Here is a 17,297-nt window from a genome sequence, read left to right as displayed (position 1 = left end):
ACATCGCCACACCCCCGGCCCCGCCCCGTCCATCCAGCCACGCCCCTCCCGTCCAGTGCTCCGCCCCTTCTCCGGCCCCGCCCCCTCTCCGGCCCCGCCCCCTACCGTCAGGTACGGCCCTCCCGTCCAGTGCTCTCCGCCCCTTCTCCGGCCCCGCCCCTTCTCCGGCCCCGCCCCTTCTCCGGCCCCGCCCCCTCTCCGGCCCCGCCCCCTACCGTCAGGTACGGCCCTCCCGTCCAGTGCTCTCCGCCCCTTCTCCGGCCACGCCCCCTCCTGTCGCGAACGACTCACCCTTTCCGGCCACGCCCCCTCCATTGTGTTCGCCCCGCCTCTTTCCAAGCCCCGCCCACCCACCCCGCCGACGCAATCGCCCCAACACCTCTAGCTCCGGTCCCGCCCCTCCAGCCGCATTCGCCCCACCCCCAACCTCGTCCCTCCCGTCGTATTCGGCCCCGACGCCTCCCCGGCTCGTGGGCGGTGTGTGCGCAGGCGCGACGTCTCAGCCCCGCCCCCTCACCCAGTCAGAGGCTCGAGATGGCGGTTGTGGCGGCTCAGGTGGTGGAGCTGGACATCGAGGAGCAGCAGGTAACTGTGGGCCTGAGCCCCGGGAGCGGCCTGCTCCTGCTGTTACCGCATCCCCGACACTGCGAGGGTCAGGCTCCAGGTCACCGGCGCGGAGGGAGGAGGAAGAGGAGGAGGGCTGTCAGGGGGGGGAGGTGATGTCGGAAGAGAGAGAAGGGGGATAGTGTCAGGGGCAGAGGTGGAGGAGTCAGGGTGTGGAGGAGGAGTCAGGGTGTGGAGGAGGAGTCAGGGTGTGGAGGAGGAGGAGGAGGAGTCAGGGGGTGGAGGAGGAGGAGTCAGGAGAAGGAGGAGGAGTCATGGGGAGGAGGAGGAGTCATGGGGAGGAGGAGGAGTCATGGGGAGGAGGAGGAGTCATGGGGAGGAGGAGGAGTCATGGGGAGGAGGAGGAGTCATGGGGAGGAGGAGGAGTCATGGGGAGGAGGAGGAGTCGGGGGGAGGAGGAGGAGGAGTGGGGAGGAGGAGGAGTCGGGGGGAGGAGGAGGAGTCGGGGGGAGGAGGAGGAGTCGGAGTCGGGGGGAGGAGTCGGAGTCGGGGGGTGGGGGAGGAGGAGGAGTCGGGGGTGGAGGAGGGGGAGGGGGAGGAGGAGGAGGAGTCGGGGGAGGAGGAGGAGTCGAGGGAGGAGGAGGAGGAGTCGGGGGGAGGAGGAGGAGGAGTCGGGGGGAGGAGGAGGAGACGGGGGAGGAGGAGGAGGAGTCGGGGGGAGGAGGAGGAGGAGTCGGGGGAGGAGGAGGAGACGGGGGAGGAGGAGGAGTCGGGGGAGGAGGAGGAGGAGTCGAGGGAGGAGGAGGAGGAGTCGGGGGGAGGAGGAGGAGGAGTCGGGGGGAGGAGGAGGAGGAGTCGGGGGGAGGAGGAGGAGACGGGGGAGGAGGAGGAGGAGTCGGGGGGAGGAGGAGGAGGAGTCGGGGGGAGGAGGAGGAGACGGGGGAGGAGGAGGAGACGGGGGGAGGAGGAGGAGTGGGGAGGAGGAGGAGACGGGGGGAGGAGGAGGAGTGGGGAGGAGGAGGAGTCGGGGGGAGGAGGGGGGGAGGAGTGGGGAGGAGGAGGAGTGGGGAGGAGGAGGAGTGGGGAGGAGGAGGAGTCGGGGGGAGGAGGAGGGGGAGGAGGAGGAGGAGGGGGGGAGGGGGAGGAGGAGGAGGAGGGGGGGAGGGGGAGGAGGAGGAGGAGGGGGGAGGAGGAGGAGGAGGGGAGGAGGAGGAGGAGGAGTCGGGGGAGGGGGAGGAGGAGGAGGGGGGGAGGGGGAGGAGGAGGAGGAGGAGGGGGGGGAGGAGGGGAGGAGGAGGAGGAGGGGGGGAGGAGGAGGAGGAGGGGGGGAGGAGGGGTCGTCGGGGGAGGAGGGGTCGTCGGGGGGAGGAGGAGGAGGAGTCGGGGGGAGGAGGAGGAGTCAGGGGGTGGGGGAGGAGGAGGAGTCAGGGGTGGAGTCGGGGTGGAGTCAGGGGGAGGAGGAGGAGTCAGGGGGAGGAGGAGGAGGAGTCGGGGAGGAGGAGGAGGAGTCGGGGGAGGAGGAGGAGGAGTCAGGGGGAGGAGGAGGAGTCGGGGGGAGGAGGAGGAGGAGTCGGGGGGAGGAGGAGGAGGAGGAGTCGGGGGAGGAGGAGGAGTCGGGGGAGGAGGAGGAGTCGGAGGAGTCGAGGGAGGAGTCGGAGGAGTCGGGGGAGGAGTCGGAGGAGTCGAGGGAGGAGGAGGAGTCGAGGGAGGAGGAGGAGTCGAGGGAGGGGGAGGAGGAGGAGGAGGAGTCAGGGGGTGGAGGAGGAGGAGTCAGGTGGAGGAGGAGGAGTCAGGGGGTGGAGGAGGAGGAGGAGTCAGGGGGGAGGAGGAGGAGTCAGGGGGGAGGAGGAGGAGTCAGGGGGAGGAGGAGGATCGGGGGGAGGAGGAGGAGTCGGGGGGAGGAGGAGGAGGAGTGGGGAGGAGGAGGAGTGGGGAGGAGGAGGAGTGGGGAGGAGGAGGAGTCGGGGGGAGGGGGAGGAGGAGTCGGGGGGAGGGGGAGGAGGAGGAGTCGGGGGGAGGAGGAGTCGGGGGGAGGAGGGGGAGTGGGGAGGAGGGGGAGTGGGGAGGAGGAGGAGTCGGGGGGAGGAGGAGGAGTCGGGGGGTGGGGGAGGAGGAGGAGTCGGGGGGGGAGGGGGAGGAGGAGGAGGAGTCGGGGGAGGGGGAGGAGTCGAGGGAGGAGGAGGAGTCGGGGGGAGGAGGAGGAGGAGTCGGGGGGAGGAGGAGGAGGAGGAGGAGTCGGGGGGAGGAGGAGGAGAGGGGAGGAGGAGGAGTGGGGAGGAGGAGTCGGGGGGAGGACGGGGGGAGGAGGAGTCGGGGGGAGAGGGGGGGGGGGGAGGAGGGGGGAGGAGGAGGAGTGGGGGGGAGGAGGGGGGGAGGAGGAGGAGTGGGGAGGAGGAGGAGTCGGGGGGAGGAGGAGGAGGAGTCGGGGGGAGGAGGAGGAGTCGGGGGAGGGGGAGGAGTCGGGGGAGGGGGAGGAGTCGGGGGAGGAGGAGGAGTCGGGGGGAGGAGGAGGAGGAGTCGGGGGGAGGAGGAGGAGGAGACGGGGGGAGGAGGAGGAGGAGACGGGGGGAGGAGGAGGAGGAGTGGGGAGGAGGAGGAGGAGGAGTGGGGAGGAGGAGGAGTGGGGAGGAGGAGGAGGAGACGGGGGGAGGAGGAGGAGGAGTGGGGAGGAGGAGGAGTCGGGGGGAGGAGGAGTCGGGGGGAGGAGGATGAGGAGTGGGGAGGAGGGGGGGAGGAGGAGTCGTCGGGGGAGGAGGAGGAGTCGGGGGGAGGAGGAGGAGTCGTCGGGGGAGGAGGAGGAGGAGGAGTCAGGGGGAGGGGGGAGGAGGAGTCAGGGGAGGAGGAGGAGTCAGGGGGAGGGGGGAGGAGGAGTCAGGGGAGGAGGAGGAGTCAGGGGGAGGGGGGAGGAGGAGTCAGGGGGAGGAGGAGGAGTCAGGGGGAGGAGGAGGAGTCGGGGGAGGGGGAGGAGTCGGAGGAGTCGGGGGAGGAGGAGGAGTCGAGGGAGGGGGAGGAGGAGGAGGAGTCAGGAGAAGGAGGAGGAGTCAGGAGGAGGAGGAGGAGTCAGGAGGAGGAGGAGGAGTCAGGGGGTGGAGGAGGAGGAGGAGTCAGGGGGGAGGAGGAGGAGTCAGGGGGGAGGAGGAGGAGTCAGGGGGGAGGAGGAGGAGGAGTCAGGGGGAGGAGGAGGAGTCGGGGGGAGGAGGAGGAGGAGTCGGGGGGAGGAGGAGGAGGAGTGGGGAGGAGGAGGAGTCGGGGGGAGGGGGAGGAGGAGTCGGGGGGAGGGGGAGGAGGAGGAGTCGGGGGGAGGAGGAGTCGGGGGGAGGGGGAGGAGGAGGAGTCGGGGGGAGGAGGAGGGGAGGACGGGGGGAGGAGGAGTCGGGGGGAGGAGTCGGGGGAGGAGGGGGAGTGGGGAGGAGGGGGAGTGGGGAGGAGGAGGAGTCGGGGGGTGGGGGAGGAGGAGGAGGGGGGGTGGGGGAGGAGGAGGAGTCGGGGGGGGAGGGGGAGGAGGAGGAGGAGTCGGGGGGGGGGGGGGAGGAGGAGGAGGAGTCGGGGGAGGGGGAGGAGTCGAGGGAGGAGGAGGAGTCGGGGGGAGGAGGAGGAGGAGTCGGGGGGAGGAGGAGGAGGAGAGGGGAGGAGGAGGAGTGGGGAGGAGGAGGAGTGGGGAGGAGGAGTGGGGAGGAGGAGTCGGGGGGAGGAGGAGTCGGGGGGAGGACAGGGGGAGGAGGAGTCGGGGGGAGGAGGGGGGAGAGGAGGGGGGAGGAGGAGGAGTGGGGGGGAGGAGGGGGGGAGGAGGAGGAGTCGGGGGGAGGAGGAGGAGTCGGGGGGGGAGGAGTCGGGGGGGGGAGGAGGAGTCGGGGGGGGGAGGAGTCGGGGGGGGGAGGAGTCGGGGGGAGGAGGAGGAGGAGTCGGGGGGAGGAGGAGTCGGGGGGAGGAGGAGGAGGAGTCGGGGGGAGGAGGAGGAGGAGTGGGGAGGAGGAGGAGGAGGAGTCGGGGGAGGAGGAGGAGGAGGAGTCGGGGGAGGGGGGAGGAGGAGTCAGGGGGAGGGGGGGAGGAGGAGTCAGGGGAGGAGGAGGAGTCAGGGGGAGGGGGGAGGAGGAGTCAGGGGAGGAGGAGGAGTCAGGGGGAGGAGGAGGAGTCAGGGGGTGGAGTCAGGGGGAGGAGGAGGAGTCAGGGGGAGGAGGGAGGAGGAGTCAGGGGGAGGAGGGAGGAGGAGGAGGAGGAGTCACGGGGAGGAGGAGGAGGAGTCAGGAGGAGGAGGAGGAGTCAGGAGGAGGAGTCAGGAGGAGGAGGAGTCAGGAGGAGGAGGAGGGGGGAGGAGGAGGAGTCGGGGGGCGGAGGAGGGGGAGGAGTCAGGGGCGGAGGAGGACGAGGAGTCAGGGGGCGGAGGAGGAGGAGGAGTCAGGGGGCGGAGGAGGAGGAGGAGTCAGGGGGCGGAGGAGGAGGAGGAGTCAGGGGGCGGAGGAGGAGGAGGAGTCAGGGGGCGGAGGAGGAGGAGGAGTCAGGGGGCGGAGGAGGAGGAGGAGGAGTCAGGGGGAGGGGGAGTCAGGGGGAGTCAGGAGGAGGGGGAGTCGGAGGGGGAGTCAGGAGGAGTCAGGGGGAGGAGGAGTCAGGGGAGGAGGAGTAGGAGTCAGGAGGAGGAGTAGGAGTCAGGAGGAGGAGGAGGAGTAGGAGTCAGGAGGAGGAGTAGGAGTCAGGAGGAGGAGGAGGAGGGGGAGTCAGGAGGAGGAGGAGGAGGAGTCAGGAGGAGGAGGAGGAGGGGGAGTCAGGAGGAGGAGGAGGAGGGGGAGTCAGGAGGAGGGAGGAGGAGGAGGGGGAGTCAGGAGGAGGGAGGAGGAGGAGTCAGGAGGAGGGAGGAGGAGGAGGAGTCAGGGGGAGGAGGAGTAGGAGTCAGGAGGAGGAGTAGGAGTCAGGAGGAGGAGGGGGAGTCAGGAGGAGGAGGAGGAGGGGGAGTCAGGAGGAGGAGGAGGAGGGGGAGTCAGGAGGAGGAGGAGGAGGGGGAGTCAGGAGGAGGAGGAGGAGGAGTCAGGAGGAGGAGGAGGAGGGGGAGTCAGGAGGAGGGAGGAGGAGGAGGGGGAGTCAGGAGGAGGGAGGAGGAGGAGTCAGGAGGAGGGAGGAGGAGGAGGAGTCAGGGGAGGAGTCAGGGGGGCGGAGGAGGGGGAGGAGGAGGAGTCAGGGGAGGAGGAGTCAGGGGGCGGAGGAGGAGGAGTCAGGAGTCAGGGGGAGGAGGAGGAGTCAGGGGGAGGAGGGAGGAGGAGGAGGAGTCACGGGGAGGAGGAGGAGGAGGAGTCACGGGGAGGAGGAGGAGGAGGGGGAGGAGGAGGAGGAGGAGGAGGAGGAGGGGGAGTCAGGAGGAGGGAGGAGGAGGAGTCAGGAGGAGGGAGGAGGAGGAGGAGTCAGGGGAGGAGTCAGGGGGGCGGAGGAGGGGGAGGAGGAGGAGTCAGGGGAGGAGGAGTCAGGGGTCGGAGGAGGAGGAGTCAGGAGTCAGGGGGAGGAGGAGGAGTCAGGGGGAGGAGGAGTCACGGGGAGGAGGAGGAGGAGGAGTCACGGGGAGGAGGAGGAGGAGGGGGAGGAGGAGGAGGAGGAGGAGGAGGAGGAGGGGGAGTCAGGAGGAGGAGGAGGGAGGAGGAGGAGGGGGAGTCAGGAGGAGGAGGAGTCAGGAGGAGGGAGGAGGAGGGGTCAGGGGAGGAGTCAGGGGGGCGGAGGAGGGGGAGGAGTCAGGGGGGCGGAGGAGGGGGAGGAGTCAGGGGGCGGAGGAGGAGGAGTAGGAGTCAGGGGGAGGAGGAGGAGTCAGGGGGAGGAGGAGGAGTCAGGGGGAGGAGGAGGAGTCAGGGGGAGGAGGAGGAGTCAGGGGGAGGGGGGAGGAGGAGTCAGGGGGAGGAGGAGGAGTCAGGGGGAGGGGGGAGGAGGAGTCAGGGGGAGGGGGGAGGAGGAGTCAGGGGGAGGAGGGAGGAGGAGGAGGAGGAGTCACGGGGAGGGGGGAGGAGGAGTCAGGGGGAGGAGGAGGAGTCAGGGGGAGGAGGAGGAGTCAGGGGGAGGAGGAGGAGTCAGGGGGAGGAGGAGGAGTCAGGGGGAGGAGGAGGAGTCAGGGGGAGGAGGGAGGAGGAGGAGGAGTCAGGGGGAGGAGGGAGGAGGAGGAGGAGTCAGGGGGAGGAGGAGGAGTCAGGGGGAGGAGGGAGGAGGAGGAGGAGTCAGGGGGAGGAGGAGGAGGAGGAGTCAGGGGGAGGAGGAGGAGGAGTCAGGGGGAGGAGGAGGAGGAGTCAGGGGGAGGAGGAGGAGGAGTCAGGGGGAGGAGGAGGAGGAGGAGTCAGGGGAGGAGGAGGAGGAGTCAGGGGGAGGAGGAGGAGTCAGGGGGAGGAGGAGGAGGAGTCAGGGGGAGGAGGAGGAGGAGTCAGGGGGAGGAGGAGGAGGAGGAGGAGGAGTCAGGGGGAGGAGGAGGAGGAGGAGGAGGAGTCAGGGGAGGAGGAGGAGGAGTCAGGGGGAGGAGGAGGAGGAGGAGGAGGAGTCAGGGGGAGGAGGAGGAGGAGGAGGAGTCAGGGGGAGGAGGAGGAGGAGGAGGAGGAGTCAGGGGGAGGAGGAGGAGGAGGAGGAGTCAGGGGGAGGAGGAGGAGGAGGAGGAGGAGTCAGGGGGAGGAGGAGGAGGAGGAGGAGGAGTCAGGGGGAGGAGGAGGAGGAGGAGGAGGAGTCAGGGGGAGGAGGAGGAGGAGGAGGAGGAGTCAGGGGGAGGAGGAGGAGGAGGAGTCAGGGGGAGGAGGAGGAGGAGGAGGAGGAGTCAGGGGGAGGAGGAGGAGGAGGAGGAGGAGTCAGGGGGAGGAGGAGGAGGAGGAGGAGTCAGGGGGAGGAGGAGGAGGAGGAGTCAGGGGGAGGAGGAGGAGGAGTCAGGGGGAGGAGGAGGAGGAGGAGTCAGGGGGAGGAGGAGGAGGAGGAGTCAGGGGGAGGAGGAGGAGGAGGAGGAGTCAGGGGGAGGAGGAGGAGGAGGAGGAGTCAGGGGGAGGAGGAGGAGGAGGAGTCAGTGGGAGGAGGAGGAGTCAGGGGGAGGAGGAGTCAGGGGGAGGAGGAGGAGTCAGGGGGAGGAGGAGGAGTCAGGGGGAGGAGGAGGAGGAGGAGGAGTCAGGGGGAGGAGGAGGAGTCAGGGGGAGGAGGAGGAGTCAGTGGGAGGAGGAGGAGTCAGTGGGAGGAGGAGGAGGAGTCAGGGGGAGGAGGAGGAGGAGGAGGAGGCGGAGTCGTCAGGGGGTGGAGGAGGAGGAGGAGGAGTCAGGGGGAGGGGGAGGAGGAGTCAGGGGGAGGGGGAGGAGGAGTCAGGGGGAGGAGGAGGAGGCGGAGTCGTCAGGGGGTGGAGGAGGAGGAGGAGTCGTCAGGGGGTGGAGGAGTCAGTCAGGAGGAGGAGGAGGAGTCAGGGGTGGAGGAGGAGGAGGAGGATTCGGAGTCAGGGGATGGAGGAGTCAGGGTGGAGGAGGAGTCGGAGTCAGGAGGAGAAGGAGGTGGTATCAGGGGGTGGAGTAGTCAGGTGGAGGAGGTGCCAGGGGGTGGAGGAGATGTCGGGACAGGGAGAAGGGGGAGAGTGTTAGGGATAGAGGTGGGAGGAGGAGAAGAAGAAGAGGTTGGGAGGTGAGTCGTACAGCACACAACAGGCCCTTCAGCCCAACTGGTCTATGCTGACCAGGTTTCCCCAAACTGTACTAGTCTGATTTGCCTACGTTTGGGCCATCTCCCTCTAACCTGACAGAGGAAGTAGTAGATGCAGGTGCTGTTATGACATTTAAAAGACATTTGGATAGATGCACAATAGGAAATGTTTAGAGGGACAGGGGCCCAAGCACAGGCAAGTGGTTCTGGTTTAGTCTGGGAAACTTGTTTGGCATGAATGGGTTGGGTTCAGCAGTCTGTTACTGTGCTGTATGACTCTCTGATTCTCCTGCTTCTGGTAGCTCATCCTATATGCACATCATCTGTGTGAAAATGTTGCTCCTCAGATCCCTTTTTAAATTGTTCCCTTCTCACCTTAAACCTACGTGCTCTCATTGTGGACTCTCCTACCTTGGGGAAAAGACCTTGGCTATTCACTTTACCCATAAACCTCTGGAAGTTCACTCCATCAGCCTCTAATGCTCCAAGGGATAAAAAAACCCGAAATCTTCCAGTCTCTGTAACATCCTTGTAAATCTTTTTTGCATTCTTTCCTGTTTAATTAAATCCTTCTTTTAGCACGATGACCAGAACTGTGCACAGTAATCCAAATGTGGCCTTGTCATTGTCATGTACAGGTGTAACATAGTGACCACCCCTGTATTAAATACTCAGACCAATGAGGAAGTGGTGGTAGGGGAGAGGGCACACTGGTGACTAGAGGAGATGTAGAGAGGGTGGGAGAGGAAGGGGAAAGTGAAGGCAGGGGAGAGAAGAGGGTATCAAGTGAAGGAGGCCTCTTGTAGGCTGAAGTACTGAACCTTCTGAAAGTGGGCAGTGATGTTAAAGGGTACTTAAAGCTTGTCATCTACCCTGTGCCTTTTAGCAGCATTAGTCCAGTTGGTCCAGGGTGGCCTTGCCAGAGCCTCTGGACTGTGTAGTCTTCTCTCCAGTCACTGCTGCTACTTGAGAGGATGGGCATCTTAGGTTGTGACCCACAATTTGGGGAACCCTGATGTAATAATTTGAACCTGAAAATAGCAAGAGTTTGTACTTAATTGATATAATTAATCCAATCCCCTGCCTTGTTACTGTGTAGACATTTATCATTCAGGTGCTTGTATAGCACAAATTGCTGATTGGAATACAAATTTCAGGTCCTATTGGTATGCATAACAAATTTGATTTCTTTTCCTCTTGGCACTAAAAACCAAAACACAAAATTCCATATTGTTACCTTAATAGTTTTATAAGATGTATAACTGAAGTACATCAGATACAGAGACAGATGATCAATATCTTGTGAAACTGTGAATTCTGTTGTGACTTCACTGAATATTATGCAAACCTAACAAATTCTTTTGTTCATAGATAGATTTCTTAAAATTTCCTTCAGATGACGACCAATGGAGGTAAGCAATGCTGTGATCAATACATGGTCGGTTCTGCTATAATGTGGTTGTTCCATTCTCGTGCAATCCCATGTTATAAGAAAATATTGCAATAGCAATACCATTTGAGCTAATAGGGCTGGAATCATATTATAACCAATACATGCTTTAAAAGTTCACGCTTTAGAAAGTGTCCCCAACTCGTCTATCATGTTATCCTGAACTCACATTAATCAAACACATATTATAGCAGAATGACCTGTAAATTTCTTTTATAAAATTTAAATGTTGTAAAGAGCTTTTTTCTTGTATTGGCGCTAATTTAGAATATTACACAAGTGCAATATTAGTGTGCATCCTGCTTAAAACCCAAGTGAAAATTTCTAGTTATAAGAAATCTTTTAAAATCTTGCAGGTACCTGTAAGAATAACAAAGTTTTAATGGCAGGCGATTTTAACTTTCCAAACTTAGACTGGGACTGCCGTAGTGTTTAAGGCTTGGATGGACAGGAATTTGTGTGTACAAAATTTTCTGATTCAGTATGTGGATACACCTGTTAGAGAGGGTGCAAAATTTGGCCTTCACTTGGGAAATAAGGCAGGGCAAGTGACTGAGGTGTCAGTGGGGCCAGTGATCATAATTCTAGTTTTAAACAGTTATGGTAGAAGATTGACTTGATCTAAAAATTGAAGTTCTTAATTGCACTAAGACCAAATTTGACAGTATTAGGCAAGAACTTTCAAAAGTTGATGGGGAGAGATTATTGACAGGTAAAGGGACAGCTAGAAAGTGGAAGATCTTTAAAAATGAGATAATGAGAGTTCAGAGATAGTTTTAAATCACACAACACCAGGTTATAATCCGACAGGTTTAATTGGAAGCACATTAGCTTTCGGAGCGACGCTCCTTCATCAGGTGATTGTGGAGGGCTCGATCATAACACAGAATTACGATCGAGCCCTCCACAATTACCTGATGAAGGAGCGTCGCTCCGAAAGCTAGTGCTTCCAATTAAACCTGTTGGATTATAACCTGGTGTTGTGTGATTTTTAACTTTGTACACCCTAGTCCAACACCGGCATCTCCAAATCAGAGAGAGTTTGTTCCTGTTTGTGCAAAGGCCAAGGCTGGTAGGTGTAGGAATGCTGGATGACTAGAAAAACTGAGGTTCTGGTCATGAAAAAGAAGGCAATCGGGGTGGGGGGGGTGGTGGGAGGAGGGAGGGGAGGAGAAAGAGGGACCTGAGATGTCTTTGGAAAATAGGGTTAATGAAAATCCAGAGATTCTACAAATACATTAAGGGAAAAAGAGTAACTAGGGAGAGAATCAGTGCCCCTTAAAGATTAAAAGGCCATCTATGTGGAGAACCAGAGGAGATGGATGAGATACTAAGTGAGTGTTCCACGTGAGTGTTCCACGTGAGTGTTCCACGTGAGTGTTCCACGTGAGTGTTCCACGTGAGTGTTCCACGTGAGTGTTCCACGTGAGTGTTCCACGTGAGTGTTCACTCTGGAGAAGGATATGGAAGCTAGAGGGGGAAATAAATAGTGATATTACGAAGGGTTTCCATGTTACAGAAGAGGAGGTGCTGGATATCTTAAAAGCATTAAGATGGCTAAATCTCTGGGACTTGATCAGGTGTATCCCAGAACTTTGTGGGATGCCAGGGAAGAGATTGCTGGGGCCCCTTGATGAGATATTTATGTAATTGATAGCCATAAGCGAGGTGCCAGAAGACTGGAGATTGGCTAATGTGGTGCCATTATTTCAGAAAGGTAGTAAGGAAAAGCTGGGGCACTATAGACTGGTGAGCCTGATATCAGTGGTGGGGTAATTTGTTGGAGTGAATTTTAAGACAAGAGTTGCATGCATTTGGATAGGCAAATTAGGGATAGTTGGCATGGCTTTGAGAGTGGGGATTTGTCTCACTGGATAGTTTTTGAAGAGGTAGTGAAGAAGATTGATGAAGGCAGAGCAGTCGACATGTTTGGACTTCATCAAGGTGTTTGACGAGGTTCTGCATGATAGACTGGTTAGCAAAGTTAGTTCAAATGGAATCCAGTAGGAGCTAGCCAATTGGATACAAAATTGACTTGAGGGAATGAGACAGAGGGTGCTAAGGGAGGGTTGTTTTTCAGATTGGAGGCCTGTGACCAACAGTGTGCCATCAGGACCGATGTTGGCTCCACTGCTTTTTGACATTTATAAATGATTTAGATGTGAATGTGGGAGGTAGGATTAATAATTTTGCGGATAACACCAAAATTGGTGCAGTGGCCAGTGAAGAAGATTATCTCCAAATGCAACGGGTCCTTGATCAGTTGGGCCAATGAGCAGAGTGGCAATGGAGTTTAATTTAGTTAAATGCAGGTGTTGCATTTTGGAAAGACAAATTAGGCCAGGACATGTACAGTAGGAAAAAATAAGGGTTCAGAGAAGATTTACAAGGGTGTTGCCAGGATTGGAAGATTGGAGATATAGGGAAAGACTGAATTCCCTGGAACATCAGGGAATATAAGGGGTGATCTTATAGAATTTTATAAAACTGAGGGGCATGGATAGGGTGAAAAGCCAAAATCTTTTTCCCAGGCTAGGGGAGTCTAATTGTAGAGGGCATAGGTAAAGGTGAGAGAAGCATGATTTTAAACAGACCTAAGGGGTAGCATTTTTTCATGCAGAAGCAGCTGCATGTATGGAGTGAGCTGCCAGAGGAAGTGGTGGTAACGGGTACAATTACAACATTTTTTAAAAGACATGGATGGGTACGTGAATAGGAGTGGTTTAGAGCAATAAACGGCAAATGCTGGAAAATGGGATTATATCAGTTTAGGATATCTGGTCAGGATGAACAAGTTGGACTGAAGTATCTGTTTCAACTCTAATCAATTGTTGACTAATTTAAGTCTTTGTGTTCTTTCTCCAACCTTGACTTTTTTAAAATTCCAAGGTATTCTGATACTCTTATTGATTTGAAAATGTTTTTGCAAACTCTGTATTGATTTTTAGTGCTTCTGTTATTCAAAGATGATAATAGTAGTTTAGTGTTTCACTTTTTGTCTAGGGACTTGGATGATTCACTAGTGTTTTGGTGGTTTGTCAGTCAGCTTGCTGTCTGTTCACCTTGCCAAATGTTGCTGTTGGGCTACCTTGCTTGTCTCTCACTTGTCCCCTCTGTCCTCATATCTGACGACTTCATTATGCCCATTGTCATCCAATTACCTCTGTTTCCTCACCTATCCTCTCCTTGATGGGAAAATCTGCGTGATGTGTTATGTAACAATATTCTGTTGCCATTTTTTGATTGTTAGGTTTGAATTTGCCAGCTGCATCATGTAGAAAATAAAATTTGCTTTCAGAATAATTCATTCTTTGCTGCACACTGTATGGGCATCAGGTTGTTATCAATTTCTGATTGTTATTATTGCTACATTATGTTTCAGTATCTCTCATCTGCTTGGTCTGCCATATTCCACCCTCTATTTTCTAGCTAGGATCAAGTCCCCTTCACCCTGGGTTAGTTAAACTACATTGACTCAACGTTCCTTGTTTTTTTTAGTGATTATATTTGCTTTCAGATTACTTCATCATGCCCCACCACACATCTGTAGTCTTCTGCAGCCTCTCAATTTTCTCAGATATGTTACCCTCCAGTTCTGTCTCCTTGCATTTCATGATTTTAATTGCTTGACCACTGGTATTCATGCCTTCAGCTGCTGAGGCTCTAAGGTTCCTTACCTAAACTGCTGTCTCCTCTCTACTTGTGTCTCTGACTTGATATGAATCAATTTTTTGATCATCTGCCTTAACATTTATTGAACCTTGTACTAATGATTCTGAATCACTTAGTGTCAGATTTTGTTTGATAACATTCCTGTGAAGTGCATTTGGGGTCTTTTACTCTGTTTAAAGTGATATAATTGTAAATTGTTATATTGTATCTTGCTGTTAGAGGTAAAATAATGTTTGGGCCTTATTGAGCAAATTTCATAAGTTGGTAAAATACAGAACTAGTGTATAATTAGCTAGTGAGAAATTGAAACTGTCTGTATGAGACAAGTGAAAATGGACATTGTTGAGCTACAACAGAGGAAATGTTTACATCTACTCTATCCTATACTGAATGTATGAGAGCTTGATGCATAGTACAAAACAAAATAATTAATTCCCAATTAGAATTCTTCATCTTGAACACCAAGTAAGAGAGTACTGGAAGTTCAAGTACTGTCAAATAATAAGGTCACAAGACAAATTCTTTTGTCTCCAGGTTTTTTAAATTCTTGAAAGTCTTAAATTTGAGGCAAGTTATCCTGATGAAAATAGAGACATTAACCCCGGCATTGTAAATCTGGGAGTTATCTGTTTCCATTCGTGTCATGTAACCAATTGGATACATTTTGCTTTATATAGTGAAAGATCATATTTTTTTCTGTTGAAAGCATTACAGTAATGTTGATTGAATATTTTAGCAAGCAGTGAAAAGATCTTGTTCAAGAAAAATGTGTAGGAGAAGCCACATTAGGAATAAACATGACCAATTTCATGGGCCCTTTTGCGGTAGATATGAACATTTTGGAGAAATTACAGAAAATTAATCCTTTTTTGTAAACAGAGGCCTTCACCAGAATATTACCTAATTAATTTGAAATGTTCAGCTACTTTTCTTAAACAATATGCAATTCAATATCAACTTTTTTGCAACCTTTGTAGAGTGCATAATGCCAAGGTACATGCAAAACACCGTGGACATGAAGCTATGCATGCAGAAATGGTGCTTATTCTTATTGCCACCCTCGTAATAGCTCAGATTGTGCTAGTCCAGTGGAAACAGCATCATTGTAGATCATATAATGTGAGTTTTATTTTCAATCTTATGCCTTCAAATTTACATTTTGTTGATATACAAGCAAACACCAATTGTTTCTCCCAGTTTTTAGCAGTCTTGTTGCTCAGACCAGCAGAAGGTATCATAATAACTTTGAGATGAGGCAGACTGATTAGCCAGAGTTTTGTCCTGTGCTGCACCTGATCTGGAATTGATAAATATTGCGTCATGGTACTGTACCCAGCTTTGTCATCCTTCACCAAAAGTTAAAATCAAATATTGTAAGTCTGTGTATATAAACAAATTTGTAACAGTTCTAGCTACTTGGTTTAAATAAAGATTGTAATTTCACAGTTTGTACGTGTTAAAATCTTGACTACACAGTAAGAGGAAAGCAATCAGAAGGAATAGGAAATTGAACTGTGACTTATGACCAAAAGTTATTAATTGTGCTTAATTATTCTTGACAATTTTTAAATGAGCTATGCCAATACACCCTGTTAATTGTACATACACCAGATTTGTGTGAAGGTTTAAAAATAAATTTGTATTTTTTATGCAGCAATATGTAAGGCAGCTATGACCATGAATCCATTGATTTTTTTTTAATAAGTCATATAATTTCTGTGCAAACTGAACATTCACCAAATGTTTCTTTTGTCCATCTCCTTGTTGCTTTTTAATTGCAAGTATAAATATCTAACAAAGCTATGATCTGGTAATAAGAAACGTTAATACTGATCCTGTTGAAGCCTGCATACAGATGTCAGGTGGCTGTAGGCAAGTTAAGAAAATGTACCTGTTCGCAAACTAAGTTTGAACTTAACAGATGACTTGATCTGAATTGGTTCTTTATGTTTCATTATTACTAATGGCTTTAATAGAACAGCTTGTTCATATCCTGGAAATTTTGATTGGGTTTGTGCAGCTGTGATGCAGACAAACCTGTAATCATAATGGTGTGAAACATGGATCTTAATTTGTATGCACTTTGTTACTCAGATTTCAGTTAATGTAATGGATCTAATGTTTGTTGCTGTTGTGAAGTTAATGGATAGCTTATTTTAGCTGTAATGATGCAATATCTGCTGTTAGAGCATGGCATTTCACAATCGAATGTGTTGTCCATTTTTAAAACACCTCATTTTAACAAGTAATTTCAATTGATATTTGCCAAAAAAAAGCATTCATTCTTGTTTTGAAATAATGGTAATAAAAAGAACAGACTTACTTATTGGAAAGGAAATTGGGAGGGAATGCCATCTTATTCTCAGACCTTTCTGGATCGTAATAATTGCTGCCATTTAACATAAGTTATTGCAAAACAGTACAGTAGTAAAATTGTGTGGCCCGTGGCAAAATGTGACCAGGCATTTTGCAGACTTGGTACTCGGGCATTGTAATTGTAAAACAAACATTTTGAGTATTCTTTGATTTGTTTTTTAAAATTGTGAACTGTTTGTTTTACTGCCACCTTTTTTAAAAACAATCAATTTTTAAATTATATATGCTGTTGGATTATCCCTGCTAGCTAAGTTTGTATTAGTTGCAGAATGAGCTGCTGGTGGTAAAAGAAAACTAATTTTCTCCTCCTTAACCATTGGCTTACCAATCATTCACAATAAATATTATAAACTTAACGTAAAGCAATTAAAAATGTGAATTGCAACTGTTATTTATGTCTGTACACTCGCCAAACTGTAAATTCAGTCAACTTTATGAACTTCATTTGCAAGACAAGCCAGACTAAAAATCAGTAGTGATAAATTTAAAATCCTGCTGCCATCTAATTATTTAGACCCCCACTTTCGGATTTGCTTGAGTCCAGGTCCTGTTTAGCTCATTTAAGCCATTTAATGAGAAAAACATTTAGCCTTTGGGCAACAGTCTGATTTGTCAGGAAATTCCATGGGATATGATGTATGGATAAGTAAAATTTGTGCTAATATAATCCAGATGGTAATGGTGCCATTAAACAATAAAGTAGATGATGTGTTTTTCTATATCCAGATGTTGACTGTAGCAGCACCAATACTATTGAGCGCAGATGCACAACTGTCTTGTTTTATCAACTACTGAATTTTGCACAGTCCAGCGGAGAGCCTATCCATAACACATTAATTGTTCTAGAAATACATATTAACACTTTTTCTGGATTCTAGAGCATTGCATAAGTTAATGTATTCCATCACACAGTTGAAATAAATTGATACCTAATTCACTTCCCCTGTGAAATGAGCTTGGAAACTTTGAAATTTTCCTGAAAAGAATGTATATCTTGATCAAAATAAGTATATTTAATTTCAGAAGTTGTTTACCTATTCTTCCAGATAATAGCCGTTTTTTTTGGAAATAAATCTATTCCTACACTGGTGTTGTGAGGCTACAATTAATCACAAGTATATTACTGCATTACAACTACAGTTTTTAAGAAAAAGTTCCTGGCTCATTGATCTAAATGAATCAAATTATGTTGAAAATACAAAAGACACATCCATACTGTACAGCAATGCTAATATTGTAATCTAAATGCATTTTGTGCTTTGATTTGGATAAAAAATTACTTAATGAAGATAAAAAAACCTGGAATTTTTAGGCAAGGGTTACATCACAATTAGATTCATATTCTGACCTGGGTGTAGATTGACTGACTCCAACTTACTAAATTAAGATGAACACGAAAAAGCCCTTGCCCCAAAATACCAGTTTTTCTGTTCACTAACTATTTTTATCCAAACCAAAGTGCAAATGTATTTACATTACAATAATGATTGCATTGCTGCATAGTGTTTAAGTGCTTCTTGTGTTTTCAACCAAACCTGATTCATTTAGTTGGTAAATCATCAATGAGCCAAGTAAGGAACAGTTTTTCAAACTGTAGTTGTAATGTAATCAGATT

General features: G+C 52.9%; 1 protein-coding gene across 1 annotated transcript in view; it reads left to right on the top strand.

Annotated features, from left to right (window-relative positions):
- Positions 1 to 483: 483 nt before the first annotated feature.
- LOC132820771 (RING finger protein 175-like) overlaps positions 484 to 17,297 on the top strand; it is a 60,279-nt gene continuing 43,465 nt past the window's right edge. Inside the window, exons 1-3 of the mRNA XM_060833067.1 lie at positions 484 to 585; positions 9,556 to 9,596; positions 14,284 to 14,425. Of these exons, the coding sequence (XP_060689050.1) occupies positions 535 to 585; positions 9,556 to 9,596; positions 14,284 to 14,425 (234 nt within the window). The 5' untranslated portion in view covers positions 484 to 534. The remainder of the gene's footprint in view (positions 586 to 9,555; positions 9,597 to 14,283; positions 14,426 to 17,297) is intronic.

The sequence above is a fragment of the Hemiscyllium ocellatum genome, chromosome 1, assembly GCF_020745735.1.
Source record: "Hemiscyllium ocellatum isolate sHemOce1 chromosome 1, sHemOce1.pat.X.cur, whole genome shotgun sequence".
NCBI lineage: Eukaryota > Metazoa > Chordata > Chondrichthyes > Orectolobiformes > Hemiscylliidae > Hemiscyllium > Hemiscyllium ocellatum.
The sequence above is the reverse complement of the archived record's forward strand: the minus strand, read 5'-3'. Positions and strand labels throughout refer to the sequence as shown.